Source organism: Cynara cardunculus, assembly GCF_001531365.2.
Source record: "Cynara cardunculus var. scolymus isolate 2C chromosome LG 7, CcrdV1, whole genome shotgun sequence".
Lineage (NCBI taxonomy): Eukaryota > Viridiplantae > Streptophyta > Magnoliopsida > Asterales > Asteraceae > Cynara > Cynara cardunculus.
In genome coordinates, this window is record NC_037534.1 from 3,031,542 (window position 1) to 3,050,309 (window position 18,768).

General features: G+C 35.2%; 2 protein-coding genes across 2 annotated transcripts; both read left to right on the forward strand.

Annotated features, from left to right (window-relative positions):
- The first annotated feature begins 1,797 nt into the window (after positions 1-1,797).
- Positions 1,798-10,678, forward strand: LOC112515738. Its single transcript, XM_025122653.1, has 9 exons — positions 1,798-2,086; positions 4,408-4,519; positions 4,671-4,762; positions 6,244-6,369; positions 6,454-6,574; positions 6,656-6,740; positions 8,686-8,799; positions 8,912-8,951; positions 10,276-10,678. Exons 1-9 carry the CDS (start codon positions 1,913-1,915, stop codon positions 10,426-10,428), a joined length of 1,017 nt encoding a protein of 338 aa, XP_024978421.1. The 5' UTR covers positions 1,798-1,912; the 3' UTR covers positions 10,429-10,678.
- Positions 10,679-11,792: 1,114 nt separating this feature from the next.
- On the forward strand, positions 11,793-17,527 carry LOC112516041. Its single transcript, XM_025123077.1, has 9 exons — positions 11,793-11,877; positions 13,447-13,761; positions 14,010-14,091; positions 14,443-14,518; positions 15,674-15,754; positions 15,831-15,967; positions 16,102-16,351; positions 16,558-16,621; positions 16,734-17,527. The coding sequence occupies exons 2-9, from the start codon at positions 13,452-13,454 to the stop codon at positions 17,321-17,323; spliced, it is 1,590 nt and encodes a 529-aa protein (XP_024978845.1). The 5' UTR covers positions 11,793-11,877; positions 13,447-13,451; the 3' UTR covers positions 17,324-17,527.
- Positions 17,528-18,768: the final 1,241 nt, after the last annotated feature.

Consider the following 18,768-nt stretch of genomic DNA (forward strand, 5'->3'; position numbering starts at 1 on the left):
TATTTTCAAAAACTATGAACTATTAGAACATGTGAAATTGACATTTTTATGTTTATTCATATTCTATTTAATGGTTATTTAAAATCATAAATTGATAGATTTTTTCTAAATTTTCTTTAACAAATCCAAAATTTATAACAATGAATTTGGAATTATTTTAGTCAACAAATTATAATATTTATGTCTTATCATCTTTTTGGTATTAATTAACATATTATATTTTTAGAGATTTATTTTAATTATATTATGAAATACTTTGTAATTGATTAATTATTTAAGATTTTTTTTGGTCGTGTTACGTGTTTATAAGCTAGCTTATACCAAAAATTATTTGTTCATCAACTAGCTTATCAACTATCAGTTAATTTGTCAGTAAAATATATTAAAATACAACAAAATTTGTATTTATTCTTACCTAAGTAAATAAAAATATTTTTATAAAAAGTTTCAATTTTTTAAATCTATTTTGACTGATAATTTGTTGATCTCTCAAATCGCAACATTTGATAACAAGGGGTCATGGATGTCCACTTTCTCCTAACAATTTTGTAACATATATTTTTATCATTAAATAAGACTAGAAGAGTACTCGTGCAATGCAGCGAGACACGTTTCTATTTTGATATTCTGTTTTATTATTTGTCTCTTTCGATGTTATAATATGATTTTATGTGTTTTTTAAAAAGTAATAATGATTTATTTTTGAATAAAATATAAATTTGAAGATATCATAAAATTTTGAAAAAAAATATATCAATGTTAATATCAAATCAACTATTTAAAAGTCTCAATTTTTTTATGTAATATATTTAATTTATTTTTTATTATAATTTAATTTAAGTTTAATAATGAAATAATTTATTTTTGGTTTAACAATATAACATTTTATAAGGATAATAATTAAATATTATGTTAGAACTCAATGATTATCCTAATTATATTTTAGATTTTTATATTTAAAATAAGATGTTTATCCTGTATTTGATTATGTTTATCTACAGTTAGTTACACGAATTTAGATATAGAGCTTTAATAAGTTGTACTTACGCACAATCTACTTGCAATCTTGAGTTTTAAGTAACATGCATTAATAAACAGTACTTTACGCATAAAAATTGGTTCTTAAGAGTTTTTGTCATATGTTTTATAATATAGTATTGATATTGTTGATAATAAGAGGTAAATAAGATGTTGGTTTTACCTCTTATCAGATAAGAGGAAAATAAGACATAATTGTCTCTAAAAATTGGAAAAAACAAACAGTTTAAATGACCCTACCTCTTAATGAATAGGACATAAGAAACTGATAAAAGTTTTTTTTATAAAAAAATAAACAAGACCAAAGTCTTTATTTCAGATGGATTTTTCTTATTGGTAGAAGAAAAGTGTTTTTTAATTTGTAAAAACAAAAACTTAGGGGCCGTTTATCAAATACTTATCCAATAAGCGTTTATCGGTAAAATTTAAGACTATCATTTACCTAGCAGGTAAGATTTTAGTTCATCAAAATGGTTTCATATGCAAAAATATACCTAGTAAGCGCTCACCATGGTAAGAATTGTCGTCCTCACTTACCACGTAAGACTCTTGATCCTTTTTCTCACTCTTATCGGATAAGATTTTTGATTCATACCATCCTCATCTGATAAACGTCCCTTAGAATTTCTATATAAAATCCTGTAAAAAATTATCAAATAAACCATTTTTTTATACCATGAGTGTACAAGTGCTTATGCATGGCGTACCATGATCTATTGATCTGTAGTCAACTACCTATTGAACACCGATTTTCACTTGCAACCGTTTAGCAAGGAATCTATCGAAGAAAGCATCCGCGAGGCGGCACCACCACCGGAGGACCTTCTTCTGCTGAAATCCTACTCAGGAAAACGACCTATCGAATCAAGTAATAATGGGGGAAGAGCAAGATCCACAGAGGTTGAAGAAGATAGCGGCCGCCGCTTACGACTATGATAACGATTCAAGATGGGCTGATTACTGGTCCAATGTTCTCATCCCTCCTCACATGGCTTCTCGCTCCGATGTTATCACCCACTTCAAACACAAATTCTATCAGCGTTACATCGTAAGCACTATTTTTTCGCTGCATCATTTCTTACCTCACCCTAATTTTCCCCCAGACTTTAGTTACTAGTAATTGTTTGTGTTTTAATCTGATTATGAACTTGGATTCTAGAACTTACGGTTGTATTTTGATTTGATTATGAACCTGGATTTCAAAACTCACGGTTTTACTTTGGATCGTAATCTGATGATTTGCCTGTGTTATATAATTTGGATCTCAATTTTGTAGATTTAGTATTTACGTTATTGGATTGAATTGGCTGAGGCATTCTGGAGTTTCTCTGTTTCTTCGAATTTATGGTCCTTGTAGACTCTTTTGAAATTAGGGTTCATATGCCTTTCTCTTCAAGTAAGCAAAGATGGTTACTTACTATCATACTGATCTGAAGTTCTGAATCCAATCCAAGTATGTACCATATTTGGGTCCTCAAAATGGATTTTTGAATTAGATAATATAGAACCAAGTGTTGAAACAAAAAGGAGGAATTTTGGATTAACTGAAAAGAAGCAACACAGAATGGGAAGGTGGATCTTATAAATGCGAGGCTACGGGTGTTGATAAATATGGAAGCCGTAAGAATCAAATCATTTAAAAGGACGTAGTTCACCATTGAGTGGAAGATTGAGAACAATCTATGCTGTTAATTGCTGTGCTACCGCAGTTTGCGGTCTTCGAAGTGACAACAGTGGTAAAATAGCGGTCAGAATAGCGGTTCCACCATTATCGATGCTAAATACTGCTATTTGGCCGTTATTTGGTTCCAAAATGGCAGAAATAGCGGTGCTATGGCCACTATTTGCTAAATACTGTAGTCTTTTTCACTTTTGGTATCTTTGGTTCTTCCAAGTTCCACCATGAGGATCATTATAAACTTCTTTAGGTTCTTATACCGTTCCACAACTACCACGATAAGGCTTCTTTTGTTTCTTCCTACACTCCACAAGGATAACAGTCGACGGGTTTGCTAACCAGCCTTTTGAATCTACAACTTTTGTTTAACAGTCAACGGGTTCAAGAATTATACAGAAACTCTTTTGCTATTTTGTTTATGTGAAACTTGACTTGTTTAAGTTAATGTTTTGATGTTTAAACTGTATACTTCTGTTGAATACATACTATATTAAGTTATATATATATATATATATATATATATATATATATAATTATATGGACCTCTTTACCACCACGATAGCCGCTATATCAAAACATGGTCGTTATTTTGAATTTTGACCGCTGTAACAGCATAGAGAACAATAAATGTGCAAAGATTGAAGTAGAGTAAGCAAAGGAAAAGTGTCATAGGTCAGAGAACTGATTATGGGAGACTCATAAATGCGACCTTCTCAATGAAACAAATGAAAGATTAAGGTTTGGGTTATGTATATAAACAAGTGTACAAAAATTTAAGCAGTATGGAAAGATTACTTAGGTAATTGATAATTTGAACATGTAATTACCATGATGAATGTAATCTCATCTCTAGAGTCAGTAGCAATGAGCCAATGATCAAAAGATGGAAGGCTGTAGGGATGAATTTGTCTTTTCAGCTTTATAAATGCCTAGAAATCGTGCTTCATTGAGTGAATTTGTATAATTATGCTAATATGTCCAAAGGGATGGCTAGTTAAGAAGGATCAGCTTTAATCAAGTTGAGGATGTAGAAAAGTTAAGGGTCTACCAAAAAAATCATAGATTAATAGAGTAAAACTTCCTCATTTGGAAGATACTAGGAAGGAAATTACAAAGAAATTGGTAGTTCAAACAGGAAAGGATGATTTGAAAATTTAAGTATTTGATGTTGGTAGGCAATAAAAGAGTGTCGGTTGCTAATGCTCATCTGGGTTGTTTGCAACTAAAGACTATCAGTTCCTTTATGTTTACATAGCTTACAGGGTACTTTGTTTATAACATAGTTGCATTAAATTTTGTGAGATCCCACATTGGTTGGGGAAGGGAACAAGGGTTGTCTTGTAAGGGACTAGATACCTCCTCTACGAGACGCATTCTGAAACCGTGAGTCAAGGTGCGGACAAAGCGGACTTTCTGGTACAGGTGCCTGGGGATGTTACAAATTTGGTGGTGGAAATTGAAAGCATGCACTTTTCTTTTTCCTTCAGCCTCATAGATAATAATTAATAAGGTGCTAAATATGCTTGCCTAGATTAGTAACAGCATTATACGATGTTGATAAATATGCATGTTACACGGGGATGTTCGATAAATGTCTACAAATGACATTAGGTGTATCAGTTTCAATTGTGGGATCATTCTGGCAATTTATGAAGTTTCTCTGATTAAGGTTGGATATGTCTTGTGTTCAGGACCCTGATCTTGTTGTGGAACCGATGACTACAAATAGCACCTCACAGTCTGCAAGATCGTCCACATCATCATCATCATCTGGAAGTGAACATAGGCCACCTCGCAACTCAGGTAGAAAATTTTGTTTTCTGTGATATGGATATCTTGTGTACTACACATGTTTCTCTAACATATAAAAGAACAAAAATGATGTCTTATGATATAATTCGATGACATCACCAAATTTTCATCTTTTTCTAATGAATGCAATAAAATATTGTAGGGTCCACTACAAGAGCTGCAGGGGCATCAACTCCGAGTTCCACTCCTTTGCGCTGGGATCGACAAACAATTCAATTTTCAGTCAATGCTTGGGTATGTTCCTTTGTGTGTGTGTATATATCAATGTGTTTAAGGGTATATATATAGAGTTGGTTTCCGGTAAGATAGTAGTTATCGTGAGAAGGGTAAGAAGGGATCTCCACCCTTGGATCAATCCTAGTTGTAGATCAATTGAAAATACCCTTTTAAGCTAATTCATGGGTTATTTTGGGACTCAATCTGAACCATTAGATCAACACTAACTAAAAGTAATCAAGGGTCCAAATCCCTTCTCACCTTAACTCCTATTTTCACACGATACTTCGTCTATATATATATGAATGTGTTTAAGGGTATATATATCAATGTGTTTAAGAGTACCACACAAACACGTGTAGATTATGAATACTGGTCACTGAATTAGGGACACGATGACTACCTGTTTTCTACAAATTACTTCTGTAATCCAGCTTCCCTTTTGTTAGTTCTGTTATCTCTATAATAGTTGTTCATGTGCTGATCCAAACAGAAAGATTTTTTATCCACCTCCATGGACTAGAGAACTAACTATAAGGAACACAACGACACCACCTCCATGGACTAGAGAACTATAAGGATCACAACGACACTTTCAATAGTACCTGGGTTCAGACCCATCGGTAGTTTATAGGGTCACTGGACCTCTTCCATCAATTTGAAAATGGTAAAGCAGAGAACCAGAGTTCTTCGTTTGCATGATCCACAATTTAGCAGCACATGTAGAAGACCAGCTTCACAATAGATACGAAAACTTAGCCTCACTAATTATGTATTTATGTCTAGGATGACAAACACCTTGAAGTAAGCAATTTCCTATTTCAGATAAAAGAATATTAACTAATAAGGGGGGATTTGAAGACATATTTTGAAATATAGCACCTATATCACGTTTTAGACAGTGAAACCCCTATCTTGCTGTTCTGCATATTATGAACTCATTCCACAAACCGAAATAAGCATTTTGAAGATGGCATCATGGTCCTTTATCTGTCAAATAGCCTCTCATCATCAAAACGAAGTTGTTATGTTCAGACTTTGTCATATTAAGGTGGGTGTAAAGATAGAATGAGCATACCAGATAAATGGAAGATATAAAAATATATTTACTTCCCACTAAATGATCCATAACAATATATAAACTTATAAAAAGGGCCTGTTCGTTGGCAGCTTAATGAGCTTAATGAGCTTAATGGGACTCAGCCTATTTGTCACCTATACATGACTGCTTGGTAGTGGCTTAATGATATAGAAAGTGGCTTATTCAATAAGCTTTTCGGGGGGAGCTTTATGCAGAAAGCCAGGTTTTTTCCAAACCTGCCCCTCCCAATTAAAAAACATGCTCCTTCCATCTATGAAAAAAATCCTCCCAAACAAAAACTTTCCATATCCATACAGACGGCTTTATCCATACATGACTTAATGGAAAACCAACCAAGCATCCCCTAAGGCTTATAATCTGCATGTTACTAAAGCTTTCAATATGCTTCTTCCTGCAGGTCTTTGTTGTGGCTGTGCTTGCTATGTTTCCGCTCATTCCTAATAACCTTTCTAATAGAGCTTATCGGCTGTCGTTTATGGGCACTGCATGCTCCTCTTTGTATTCTCTCTACTCTCTTTATGGGGTAATATTTTAGGACTTGTAAAAATATTCCTTTAATGATTGTGATTTCTTGGTGCTGCTACTAATTGTATCTCATTGTTTGCAGAAACCAAGGGCATGGAATTTGCAGGAAGTGCAAGTGTGGCTTCAGTCAGTAATTGCAACAAAAGATTTTATCTATTTCATTTATTGCCTCACTTTCGTCACTTCAAATCTTCGCCTTACATGTTAGTATTACTTGATTTTTTTATTCACTTGTGATTACGTTTTCCTAGACGCTTACACATAATTTTTGTCGATATTCGCAGTTGCTTTGCTGCCCATTGTATACCGATCCTTGGAACATTCTGCAAAATTCACTAGGCGTAATTTCAGTCGTTCATCCTTCTACAGGTAAAAAAGTTTCCGAACTTTTCCTTCGGGTAAAACAATTTGATCATTATACTTCTGGGATGGGACATGACAGAACAAAAACTTGTTGTCCCACGTTTGGTACATCATTATTGGACATGACTATAGGTGGAACTAAAATCAAGGAGATGGAAGATGATGTAAATTACTCAACTAACCTTGTCAAATTAAACTCTAAAACCTTGCGTAGTTCTTTCACTTGCCTACCTCACTCTCACCCATCCTGCAAATGCATCCTAAGATGTATTTGGTACTTTGGTCTTTGGTACACTGGACAGGACAAAACAGAAGAGGGATCATTGTTTCATGTTTGGTAGCACTTTCATGTGGAACAAGTGTGTTCCACCCCCATCCCACGGAAGAAGGTGGTAGAGACCTAAATTTTACTAATATAGTCTATACTATCTTATTAAGCAAATTTAGCAAAAGTCTTAAAATACTAAATGACCAAAATACCCTTTATACTCACTTTTTCACCCCATCCTCTCCTCACATACACTCACCCCCTCACATACACTCACTCTCTCCCAACATTTTTTTAAAATTATTATTTTAAATTTACACTTTATACCCCTATAATTAATAAATAAATTTACTTTACGTCGTTTCATTTTAAACCCTTATCAAATTAACATACATAATCGTATATCAATTAAAACATGTTTAAAAAATACATTTTTATTTTAATAAGTTACACCATTATAACCGTCTCGTTAATACCTTCGAAATGAGTCCAATATTGAATAGWTTTTGACTTAATTATATTATTATATATTATATATACTGTGAAAAAATATTTTTAATATCTACGATTTATAATTTTATATTATTTATATATATACTATATATTTTGGGGTTAGGCTGTCTAAATTGCACTGTATAATATGTTTTGAATTAATATGTTCTTGGGTTTTTTTGAAATATGTATATACATGTATCAATTCAACCTTAATCTGAGTTTCTGGACAAGAAAGATGGTAAGCAGTTGAATTTCATTCTAAAACCCATCTTTTTTTGTCTTTTCATGGCTTATGATCTGTCAAATTTGTAGTTTTCTTTATTGGTTTTGAATGTTTATCTTAAAACTCAAGTTTCTTGGTTCTTTGCTCTTGGTGTAAATCGAATACATTTGTGGAGTCGTTTAAATATGTTGGATTTTAAATATATTGGATTATAAACTGTCATATAATTATTTTCATCGATAGTCTGTAATTAGAACTATAACTCTTATTTATTCAAATTGTATTAATATGTAAAGACCAAGTGTAACCTATATCATCGTTAAATCTTATCTTATAAAACCAATGGAACTTCAAAATCGTTAAAATTCATGGCTCCCGCCGCATTGCATGGGTATACAACTAGTCTCAAAATAAAATCTAATTCTCTTCTAAAACATCAAATACTCCTCCCTCTTTACATTTTATTTATTGTATTTTATGCTCTATAAACTTTCATTTTACTATCCTCAAAAAAATTATTTTTATACGATTTCTATAATGTTGTTAATTTATGTAATTTATTAAATATTAGTAATATTAAAATAATATAGAAAATGCATATAATAAAAACTGGAGACTAGATAAACTTTTTATTTTGGTGTCACTTTAATCGTCTTGACTAAAAATTTCTAATAATATATTTTGTTATACAAAATATTTGTTCTATTTTTAATAAATTACATAAAGTTAATCAAAATATATAAACAACTTATTAGGGGTAAATTGGTCATTTTATTTGTTCTGTCATGTCCAATTATGTCTTACCAAACTCTGAACAACTGTCTTGTTCTGTCCTGTTGGATACCAAACGCACCATAAAGGACATGGACATCATGCTGATGGGGTATTTCCATCTTGATAAAGTAAGATTGCATCTTACATGTCTTTAATGTCGTTAACTGATCTTTGTGATGGTTTCTTAACAGGAAGTACTTGGATGAGCCTTGTGTTTGGGTGGAATCAAACGCAACGATGCTCAGCATACTATCTTCACAAGCGGAGATTGGGATTGGGTTCCTTTTGATTATCTCTCTTTTATCGTCAGTAACCATACTCGGCTTTCATACCATCCTGCCCTTGCTTGTGCTTATTTTTATTTTATGTTCTTTTTCATGAAGACCGTTCTTTTAAGCTCGCTATTTTCATATGCAGGTCGCAACGTAACATTATACAAACTTTCATGTATTGGCAGGTTAGTAATTTCTTCTAGTTATTGCCAACAACTGTGAATCCGACTTAAATCAAACTCAACGAACCCAGTGAGTCATGCATGAAGAGGGGGGGGGGGTCTGGTTAGTGTACTATATATGCAACCCCAATGGTAAAGAGGTTGTTTTCTCTGGTTCAACCGGCACCAGCATATAAAAGCTAGACCTTGAGGCTCCTCCCCATAGGTTGTTGGTTCAAGTCTCTTCTGGACCACCAGGAATTTTCATTTCCCTGAATGTTATCTTCAGGCTCCATTGGATACGCAACCTTTCCTCCACCCCACTAGGTAAAGATGTTTCTCCAGCTCACGTAGCAAACAGAGGCGGACCTAAGAATTTTTCCAAGTGGTGGCAATAGTTGACTATAAGAAACTAAGATATAAATACTATTCACGAAATCATCATTGCTTTGTTGATTAGTTCTTTGTTTTTCATATGAGTGGTCTTGTGTTCGAGTCTTTTATTGAATTTTTTTGGAAAGATAATAAATCTGAAATTAAAAAGCTAAAAACTAAGGAAAATGACACAAACAGGATTCGAATCCGGGTCTGCGATGGGAGTATAGCCATGCAAACCAATTCTAAGGGAAACTTGTGTCACAATTGTAGTTTCAAAAATATATACGGTTGCATAAAACAAAATGATATGGTGACACATTTCACGACCCTATGATTTTTCACTACAACGGAGGAATGAAGTGGTGGCAAATATCCAATAGAGTGAGTCCTCCCCTATTGCGGCTCCCCTATGGGTTGCCAGTTCTAGTGTTGTCAGGGCCACTAAGGGTGTGTTTGTTAGCAGCATAATGAGCTTAACGAGACTCACAGCTTATTCTGTCAACTATACATGACTGTTTGGTAGTGGTTTAATGATATAGAAAATAGCTTATTCTGTAGACTTCTAAGGAGAACTTAATATAGAAAGCCAAGTTTTTCCCTAACCGCCCTTCCCAATTAAAAAACATGCTTATTTCATCTATGAAAAAATTCTCATAAACAAAAACTTTCAATCTATATAGTAAGATTAATCCACACAGATAGCTTTATCCATACAAGACTTAATGAAAAACCAACCAAACAGCCCCTATGGATTTCCTGGTGGTTATCTTTAGAATCCCATGGAATTAGTCAATGTGCATGCAAGCTTACCCATACACTCATGGTTACCAAAAAACAACGGTTTTCGTGGAGACACCCGGCTTGCGAAATCATTTTGTGATCTTTAATTTCTGTAAAAACAAACTGTGAAATAATTCATTCAACCATTCATCATAATAACTGGCATCTTTTGAAACTCTATTTCTGGCAGCTGTTGAAGCTCATGTATCATGCCCCAGTTTCTGCCGGTTACCATCAAAGCGTGTGGTCTAAAATTGGGCGGACGGTTACTCCTCTTATTCATCGATATGCTCCGTTTCTAAACAGTCCCATCTCTGCCATACAACGGTGGTGGTTCAGGTAACCATAGCTTTTACACGGATGAGAATAAGGATCGATACAGAACATACTATTATGTAATGTAGCTAATTATACGGCACTTGGATTATATGCTCGATGGTGGGTGTGTTTTTAATTTTGAGATTGTACGTTGTGGTGGATAAATTATATTGTAGTTGAAGAACGGACTTTACGCGATGATTTTTGAGATGTCGAAACTCGAATATATATCGAGTTGGCATAAATGCGAATTTTTGGTTGGATTGATGACATGAGAAATGATATAAGATTAAGGTTGAAGATGACAATGTAGGAGTTATGATCAAAATCTTCATATATGGTATGGTTGATTTTGAATTATATTTGCACAAACCGGTGAATGTTCAAGTTTAAGTGTCGCCGTCCTAATAACGGGCTTTAAACAAGCCATGAGAGCATCTTCAATAGATTCTCTAAAATGAAGGATTTTTATGATTTTTTTACTCAAAACAAATTTTTTAAAAACCACCTTCAAAATGATTAAAGTAGGTGAGAGCAGATAAATTTTTTTTAAATTTGGAGAACTCTCTAAAAATTATTACCTATAAAAGAAAATTTATTTTTTATTTTTCTTATCAATGAGAATTTTTGAAATTAAATATATAAGAGAGATAAATGATATTTTATGAAAGATATTGAATATTTTAATAGTATAATTCATATTGTGATGCTGAATTCTCAAAATTTCGAAGAAAAATTCAGTTTCTTTACTAATTTTTTTTTTCATTTTAAAGAAAGATTTAGAAAAACCATTAGACCAAAAATATTTAAAAACTCAAAAAACTTCTATTTTCTCTATCTTTATTCCATTAAGAACTGCAGATTTCTCGGTACATGCCATTATCTTTATGTATGATCCGATTGATTGCGTAAAGCCTGCGGTAGCAATGGAAGATCATGATATGATCACTTGCTTTTTAGGTCGTCACAGACCTTAATTGAATTGGGTCTAAGAATCTAAGAAATCGTGAGAATTTTTGATTAAGATGATGATCAATAGCTGGTCTGAGATGACGATCAACCACATTGAGATTGAGATTCGTTATTGAAGATGCTCTGGAAACATCTTCGAAGAATTATCCAAAACAGACAATAATTTTTTTTACTCCAATAAATCTTCAAAAGATAATTAAATAATTTAATTAATTATCAAATATTTATATAGAGTAAAATTAAATTTACTAATTTAAAATTTATTTTATTACCATAACAATAGATACCTAGTCGATTTAGGGGGATAAAGAAAAAGGTTTTGCAGATTAATCTTGGGGACCTCAATCAACGGCCAGCAATTTTCTTGATTTTACCCTAACGATCATATATAGACCCATTGATTACTGTTGACACCCAAATGACCTTTCCTTCCCCTTTACTCCCGATTTACCAAGATCTGAAGATACAACCATCGTTTTTCGTCAAATCCCTTCGTTTTTAGGTAAATCTCTAAAACCCTCTATCTTATCTTGTTTCTTGGTAATTCAATTGCCACAAAAAAGCTAGAAAATGTGGAAATGATTGGATGTTTATCGGTTGATTAGTTATGTTTCCAGTTCTGTAAGTGAAGCATTCTGTTCGATCTTCTTTCATGCTTCTTTCCCCCTTTTGGTTCTTAAACAATTTGAAAGCGAATCATGTCAATGATAGCTGAGTCGGGTAGGTTTCGGGATTTTGTTCAGAACCCTGAATTTTGATTTAGGTTTGAAGTTTTAAGGTTATTGTAGAATGCGACCTTCTGTTTTTGTTTTGTTTTGATGAATCTTTTAGATGTCTATTGGATGTATGTGTGAAACGGCTGTTGAAAATGTATAGAAATGATGGGGTAATTGATCGAAGTCATGGGTTCATTTTTTGAATGCAGAATTTAGAGTAAACTTAGGGTTTATGTTTTACATCAATTAATACAGTTGTGTAATACTAAATTTGGGGTCCTTTGGATCATATGGAATGTAAATGGTATGGCAGACCAGGTTGCCCTTGGATCTCTGTTGCACAGATGAATCAGATTGTGTAGTACAATTTTTGCAAGACTTAATTAAATATGCATCCCCCCTAGATTTCTTGCTAAATTGTGTCCATTTAGTGTTTATGTTGTTTAGATCGTGACAGCAAGAGTCACCCTTGTAGGAGGTTTGTCTTTGCTTGATGGTAAAATTAGCAGAGGTGGCTGTTTGGTTTGTTATCCATTAAGTCTTGTATGGATAAAGCTGTATGGGTGGATTAATCTGTATTGATTGAGAAGTTTTTTGTTTGGATGGGTTTTTTCTTAGATGGATGAACAGTTTTTTATTTGGGAAGGTTAGGTTTGGAAAAAAACATGGCTTTTTGCATAAAGCTCCCCTAGGAGCTTACTGAATAAGTCACTTTCTATATCATTAAGCCACTCCCAAACAGTCATGTATAGCTGACCGAATAAGCTGCAAACTTCCATTAAGCTCATTAAGCTGCTTGCAAACAGGCCCTTATTGCTCTCTTGGTCTCCGGCAGGGGTTTTATGCTCTATGCATGTCGCATACCTGAGTTTCCAGTTGTCCAACATAAACTCTTTTCTCTTCAAATTTTAGTTTTGTTTGTGTTTTTATCAAACCAAGAAGATTCGATAACTGTATTAGTATTAGATTTCTTGCCAAAAGAAATCCGATAACTATATTGAATATTGTTATAATAAGTTAATAACATAATAGGTTGCGACTTCAAAACGATAAAGGAGGTACTTGTGTCTACATTTCCTAACTCATGGGTGATGCCCATCACTTTACCAATGTCATATTTGCTATATGTCGTGTTCCTCGATTTATTGTGTTTTTATACAAGGTTTATCATTATCTTTTGATATGGTTGGTATACTGTTAAGAAGTTCATTATAAGTTGTTTCACTGATAAAGTAGTAATTGAAATTTGAAATTTTATTGTATTGATTTCCCCAAATTCTTTAAGAGAATCTTTGTTGACTCAACTTTGTCTCAGCACAATTGAATTGATGTCTGTGATCTGATTTCCATGCCAGAAAATATGGAAGATTCACCTGATTTAAGCAAGGATGGTGAGGACTGTAGCAAAATTCCGTCATCTAGTAGTCCTGGTGGTGGAAATGAGAATATTAACGATCATATCACTACGAATCAGCCCATAGAAGCTGATGTTGGTCTTGATTCAGTCGTTACTGCAACTACTCTGCAAGTTAGTGTTGAAATAAACGATTCTACAGTTATAGAAAGTAAAACTTCAGTACTTGCTGAAAATGGTGCAGCGGTTCAAGATGGAAGTCCCGTTGGGAATCATAAGAGAAACGGAAGTCCTGCCAGCAACCGTGAGATAGATGGTATCTCTAACCTTTTGTTCACATCTTTTGATAAGTACTTGTGAATCGGGTTTTACTTGGTGAAGCATAACTATGATTTTTCTTTCCATGATCCATACATGCTTTAACTTAAATTCATGGCAGTGAAGACCTTATTATCTGCCCTCTTTGTGTTTGTATATATATATGTATACGTTCACTAATTTTAACAAGCTTCTAACTGCACTATGTTAGTAAGTTTCCTAATTTGTTTTCCCTTGACATGCTAGCCGTATCTGGTATTAAGAGACCCCGAATAACTGTTGATGAACAGCAAGCTTCAGTCCATGTCATTTATAATTCTTTAACAAGGTATAAAGGAAAACGTTATTGTTCAATACTTCCTATTGTTTCTATTTAGATGTCCAGTTTTCACTTCCTAATTATGTAAAGTTCCATCACTTTTTGATCTTTTTATCTTGATTTTTTGGAGAATCAGTTTCAGATTGTGCGTATTTTTCTTCGTATATTTTCATTTTATATTTAACATTTATAACAAAGTGAACTGGACATCTATATAGGAACATAGGGAGTAAAAATGTATGAACAGAGTTTGTTTTTTTTGTGTTTATGGACAGTTTCTCATCCTGTTGATTCCATGTCAAGAGGATTGTGGTTAAAGAATTTATGTGTGAACTCTAATTGGATAACTTTGTGTATCAGAGAGAGTAAACGGAAGCTTGAGGAGTTATTACAGAAGTGGTCAGAATGGCATACTCGACATCGTTCTTCAGCTCGTGTAAGTCTTGATTGTCCGATATCGTTACTCATCTCATTGCAGCCCATGTCCTAATTGTCTATGGTTGGATGATTAGCCTTGCTATATGTTTTTTTATGATATTCTATATGTGCTCGATTTTCTATTTTCATATTACGTCTTTACATGCTACAGCTAATTTAGAAAAGGAAGAGGAAAATGGAAGTAACATTAGATGCCCATGTTGGCATGTAAACATTGTCATGCTCAATAAACCAAACCAAACCAAACGAACCCTTTATATCCAATCTGGAGGTGGGTTTCGGGGAGGGTAAGATATACGCAAACATGACTTTTACCCCCAAACAGTAGAGCCGCTGTTTTCGTTAAGACATGCGGCTTGTGAAAGTGTCGATCATAAATGTGGAGTCGAGTTGATGGGTTAGCACATGCATATCTCCATCTCAATAATCTTGGATGTAGTTACTGCCTGTTGACCCTAAGGGCCTGTTCGTTAACAGCTTAATGAGCTTAATGGGACATATGGCTTATCCGGTCAGCTATACATGACTGTTTGGCAGTGGCTTCAAGGATGGACCCAGTTAAGGGCCTATGGTGGCAACTGGCACGTGCCACAGGGAAATCCCTCCGTCGTAAGGTAAATTTTTTTAGGTTCGTGAAAGGTGTAACCAGATCGTCTTAGGAGGTGCAATCGTTTTGTATGACGCTACCGTATGGAAAAATTCCTGGGTCCGTCCCTGAGTGGCTTTAAGATATAGAAAGTGGCTTAATAGTAAGCTTCTAGGGGGAGCTTTGTGCAGAAAGCCAAGTTTTCTCAAAACCTGCCCCTCCCAATTAAATACACGATCCTTCCATCTATGAAAAAACTCTTCCAAACATTCTCAATCTATAGAGACGGATTAATCTACACAGACAACTTTATCTATATGGGACTAAATGGAAAACTAACCAACTAGCCCCTAAGATACACTAAATTCGGTGTTCCTTACATGACTGGTGAGCTCATGAATTGGTATTGTTTTTCTTGAAATTGTAGGTTCATTTACTTCAATTGATGCATATCAAATTAGTTAAATTAGATATATGCTCGGAGCTCTTTTGGTATTTTGTGATGTTTTTTCTTTACTATTAGATTTTTATGTTCTTTAATATCCGAATTATTTCTCGCCTGTTCAGGATTCAGAGGTTGAGCTAGAATCTGGCGAAGGGACCTATTTTCCCGCTCTTGATGTTGGTCTCGATAAACCTTCTGCAGTGGTAATTTTACTTTCTTTAAAAATGTTATATATGTAGTTTTATGAACGGATTTTCAGGAAACTTTTGCCTTTTGTAGTCATTCTGGTTGGATGGCGAAACTAGGAATTTGCAAAGCAAGGAAGTTATAGCGTTGGATAACAACTCAATCCCGCTTTATGATCGTGGATATTCTTTCGGCTTAACATCAGCGGATGGTTCGATGAATGTCAATGGGTAAATATTTTACTTCTATATATAGATGCTTCGTTTTGGAATTATATAAATAAATATCTCGTGATCTTTTATGCTATTATTTATTATCTTGACTTGTAATTCTCAATTGATTTGTTTTCTTTCCTTGTGATTAGAGGTTTGGAAATAGTGGACGGTTCTCGCTGCTTTAATTGTGGTTCGTATAACCATGCACTGAAGGAATGCCCTAAACCTCGTGACAACGCTGCTGTTAACAGTGCTCGTAAACAACATAAAGCTCGGCGTAATCAGAATTCCATCTCTCGTAATCCAACTCGATACTATCAAGACACTCCTGGGGGGAAGTTTGACGGTTTACGGCCGGGCATGCTGGATCCAGAAACAAGAAAACTTCTGGGTCTTGGGGTAAGCAAAAAGTCATTCTTGGGCTAAAGTTTATCCTTCACATTGTTAAACTGATATTAACAGACAAATCTTAGGGTTAATCCTAATTTGTGATTAACCCTGAATATTATCGGAGGTGGGATGAAAGCTTCCGGAATCTTGATTCAAGGTTGTCTGTATTTTGTTTTCTGTTCATATTAATAACATTCTTTAATCATGTTAATTAGGAACTCGATCCGCCTCCATGGCTTAACCGAATGCGAGAAATTGGTTACCCACCAGGATACATAGGTAACTCGATTCTGGTGATTCCGAGTGTTTCCGTTTGAAACCTTATTCTTCATTATGATAAAAAGCAATTAGTTTCGCATTGGATTAATCAATCATTTTTGAACTTGTGCAGATGCAGAAGATGAGGAGCAGCCATCTGGGATCAAAATATATGGGGAGGCGGAGGAGGAGGAGGTGGTTGTTAAACAGGAAGATACAGAGGATGGTGAGATTCTTGATATGGATTGCTCCCCTCCTCCCGGAGAGCCATCGAGACCCGAACCACCGAAGAAAATGAGCGTCCAATTTCCGGGCGTGAATGCTCCAATTCCAGAAAATGCCGATGAATGGCGTTGGGGAGCAAGGGCTTGGAAGTTTGATTTACCGAGAAATAGATCGAGCAACAGGTTTCATAACTCGACCGAAAGTCCTGCAATTAGTAGGTCTCATTATCATGAAGAAAGGTGGAATCGGGATTATAGGGACGACGGGCCACCTGGAGTGGAGCCGGGTAGCGGTCCGTTGGGTTCCAGCTTTTCACCTAGGTTCAGTGATTATGAGTCTAGAGGGTCAAGTTATGGGAGGTCTGTGTCGGAAAGAATGAAACGAAGCCCTTTGATTCGTGAAAGCGGTTCTAGCCATGATGATGAGCGGTGGAACCCGTATTCAGGCGAGCGAAAGGAGCGGCATGAAGAGCGGCACCACCATCATAGTCGGAGGTGATTAATCGGAGAGGGGTTAGCAAAGATGGTTAGTTTAGCCTCTGACTAAATACAGACTGGATGATTATTTTTTAGTTTTCTGTGGAACCTGCAATGTACTGTTTGTACTCTAAAGCTGTTGTGGCTTTATTATGTTGTACACCTGAAACTTTGGTTCTCTTGGTTGGTAAGATGCCATTTATGTTTAATAGATTAATCTTTGGGTTAAATAACTCGGATCTATTTATAAGTGCTTATTGGGTAAGTGTTTATTGTCTGTATGGTAACATTTTTCGCCATCAAAACAGATCGTTTGTAATTGTGTTTTTACTGGCGAGAGTTTATTGGGCAGCTGTTCCTTACCGGGTTGCTAGCCTACATATTTGAAACTAAGAATAGGTAGCAGAGACCGGGAGACCTCGGTGACTGATTTGAGGACACCACCAAGGTGCAGGGGCGACGATGTTGTCGGACACGTTGTTGGAGTGCATGGAGGGGTAGGTAGTAGAGTCAGGAGGCCTCTGGTAAAATCACTTTCAACTTCAGTTTAGGTTATTTTACTTGAAGGATATGGTATTATCAAAAGGTAAGTGAGAATCAATCGGTGATCTCATGGTTATCGTAAACTAAATATTTATCATTTTATTATATATATATATATATATATATATATATATATATATATATTGTAACATCCCTAAAGTCCGAAACGACATACTGACCCAATAACTTCGAATCCAAGTTAAAATAATAGTGGAAGTTATTGGTGGCCCAATGTTTGAGAGGAAGTCCGTTTGATAAATTATTTTTTCAGTCCGTTTTGGTTCGTGGATCGATGTGTTATAGGTCGGGATGTGCAATTGAGAAGTGTTGTATGGGGACAAGGTATTAGACGTGCTTGGCTTGGCCCAGCTTGTCTAGGCGTTCTTGATAGCTTTGTGTGGGCACAAGGCACCGGACGTGTTTGGCTTGACAGTCGTGTGGGCAAAAGGCACCGGGCGTGCTTGATTTGGCCCGGCTTTCCTAGGCGTTCTTGATAGCGTCGTGTGGGGACAAGGCACCCGACGTGCTTGGCTTGGCCCGCCTTGCCTAGGCGTTTTTGATAGCGTTGTTAGGGCACAAGGTTCCCAGAGTGCTTGACTTAGCCCGACTTGCTTACGCATTGTTGATAGCGTCGTGTTTTTATCCATATGGGACGAGTTGTTACAAACTCCCCCAGTTAAACTCCTGACGTCCTCATCAGGCCTACCAAGAATATTCCACCTTGCCATCGGCAACGTGAGATTTGCCTAAAATGTTACAAACACCTTTCTAGAAAACTCATCATACTCGATAAGGTTTGTCCCACCATCCCAATGGTACAAGGTTGACTCTGATACCATTTGTAACACCCCCAAAGCCCAAAGCAATAAACTGACCCAATAACTTCGAATTCAATTTAAAATCATGGTGAAAGTTAATAATAGC

What these genes read in the sequence shown, in the direction of transcription:
- LOC112516041 (XM_025123077.1), top strand. Translation starts at nt 13,452, where the DNA reads ATGGAAGATTCACCTGATTTAAGCAAGGATGGTGAGGACTGTAGCAAA. An exon ending in CAGCAACCGTGAGATAGATG is followed by an intron (nt 13,762 to 14,009) that starts GTATCTCTAACC and finishes TTGACATGCTAG; the next exon opens with CCGTATCTGGTATTAAGAGA. An exon ending in TTACCCACCAGGATACATAG is followed by an intron (nt 16,622 to 16,733) that starts GTAACTCGATTC and finishes GAACTTGTGCAG; the next exon opens with ATGCAGAAGATGAGGAGCAG.
- LOC112515738 (XM_025122653.1), top strand. Translation starts at nt 1,913, where the DNA reads ATGGGGGAAGAGCAAGATCCACAGAGGTTGAAGAAGATAGCGGCCGCC. An exon ending in CTCTCTACTCTCTTTATGGG is followed by an intron (nt 6,370 to 6,453) that starts GTAATATTTTAG and finishes CATTGTTTGCAG; the next exon opens with AAACCAAGGGCATGGAATTT. An exon ending in TTGATTATCTCTCTTTTATC is followed by an intron (nt 8,800 to 8,911) that starts GTCAGTAACCAT and finishes TTTCATATGCAG; the next exon opens with GTCGCAACGTAACATTATAC.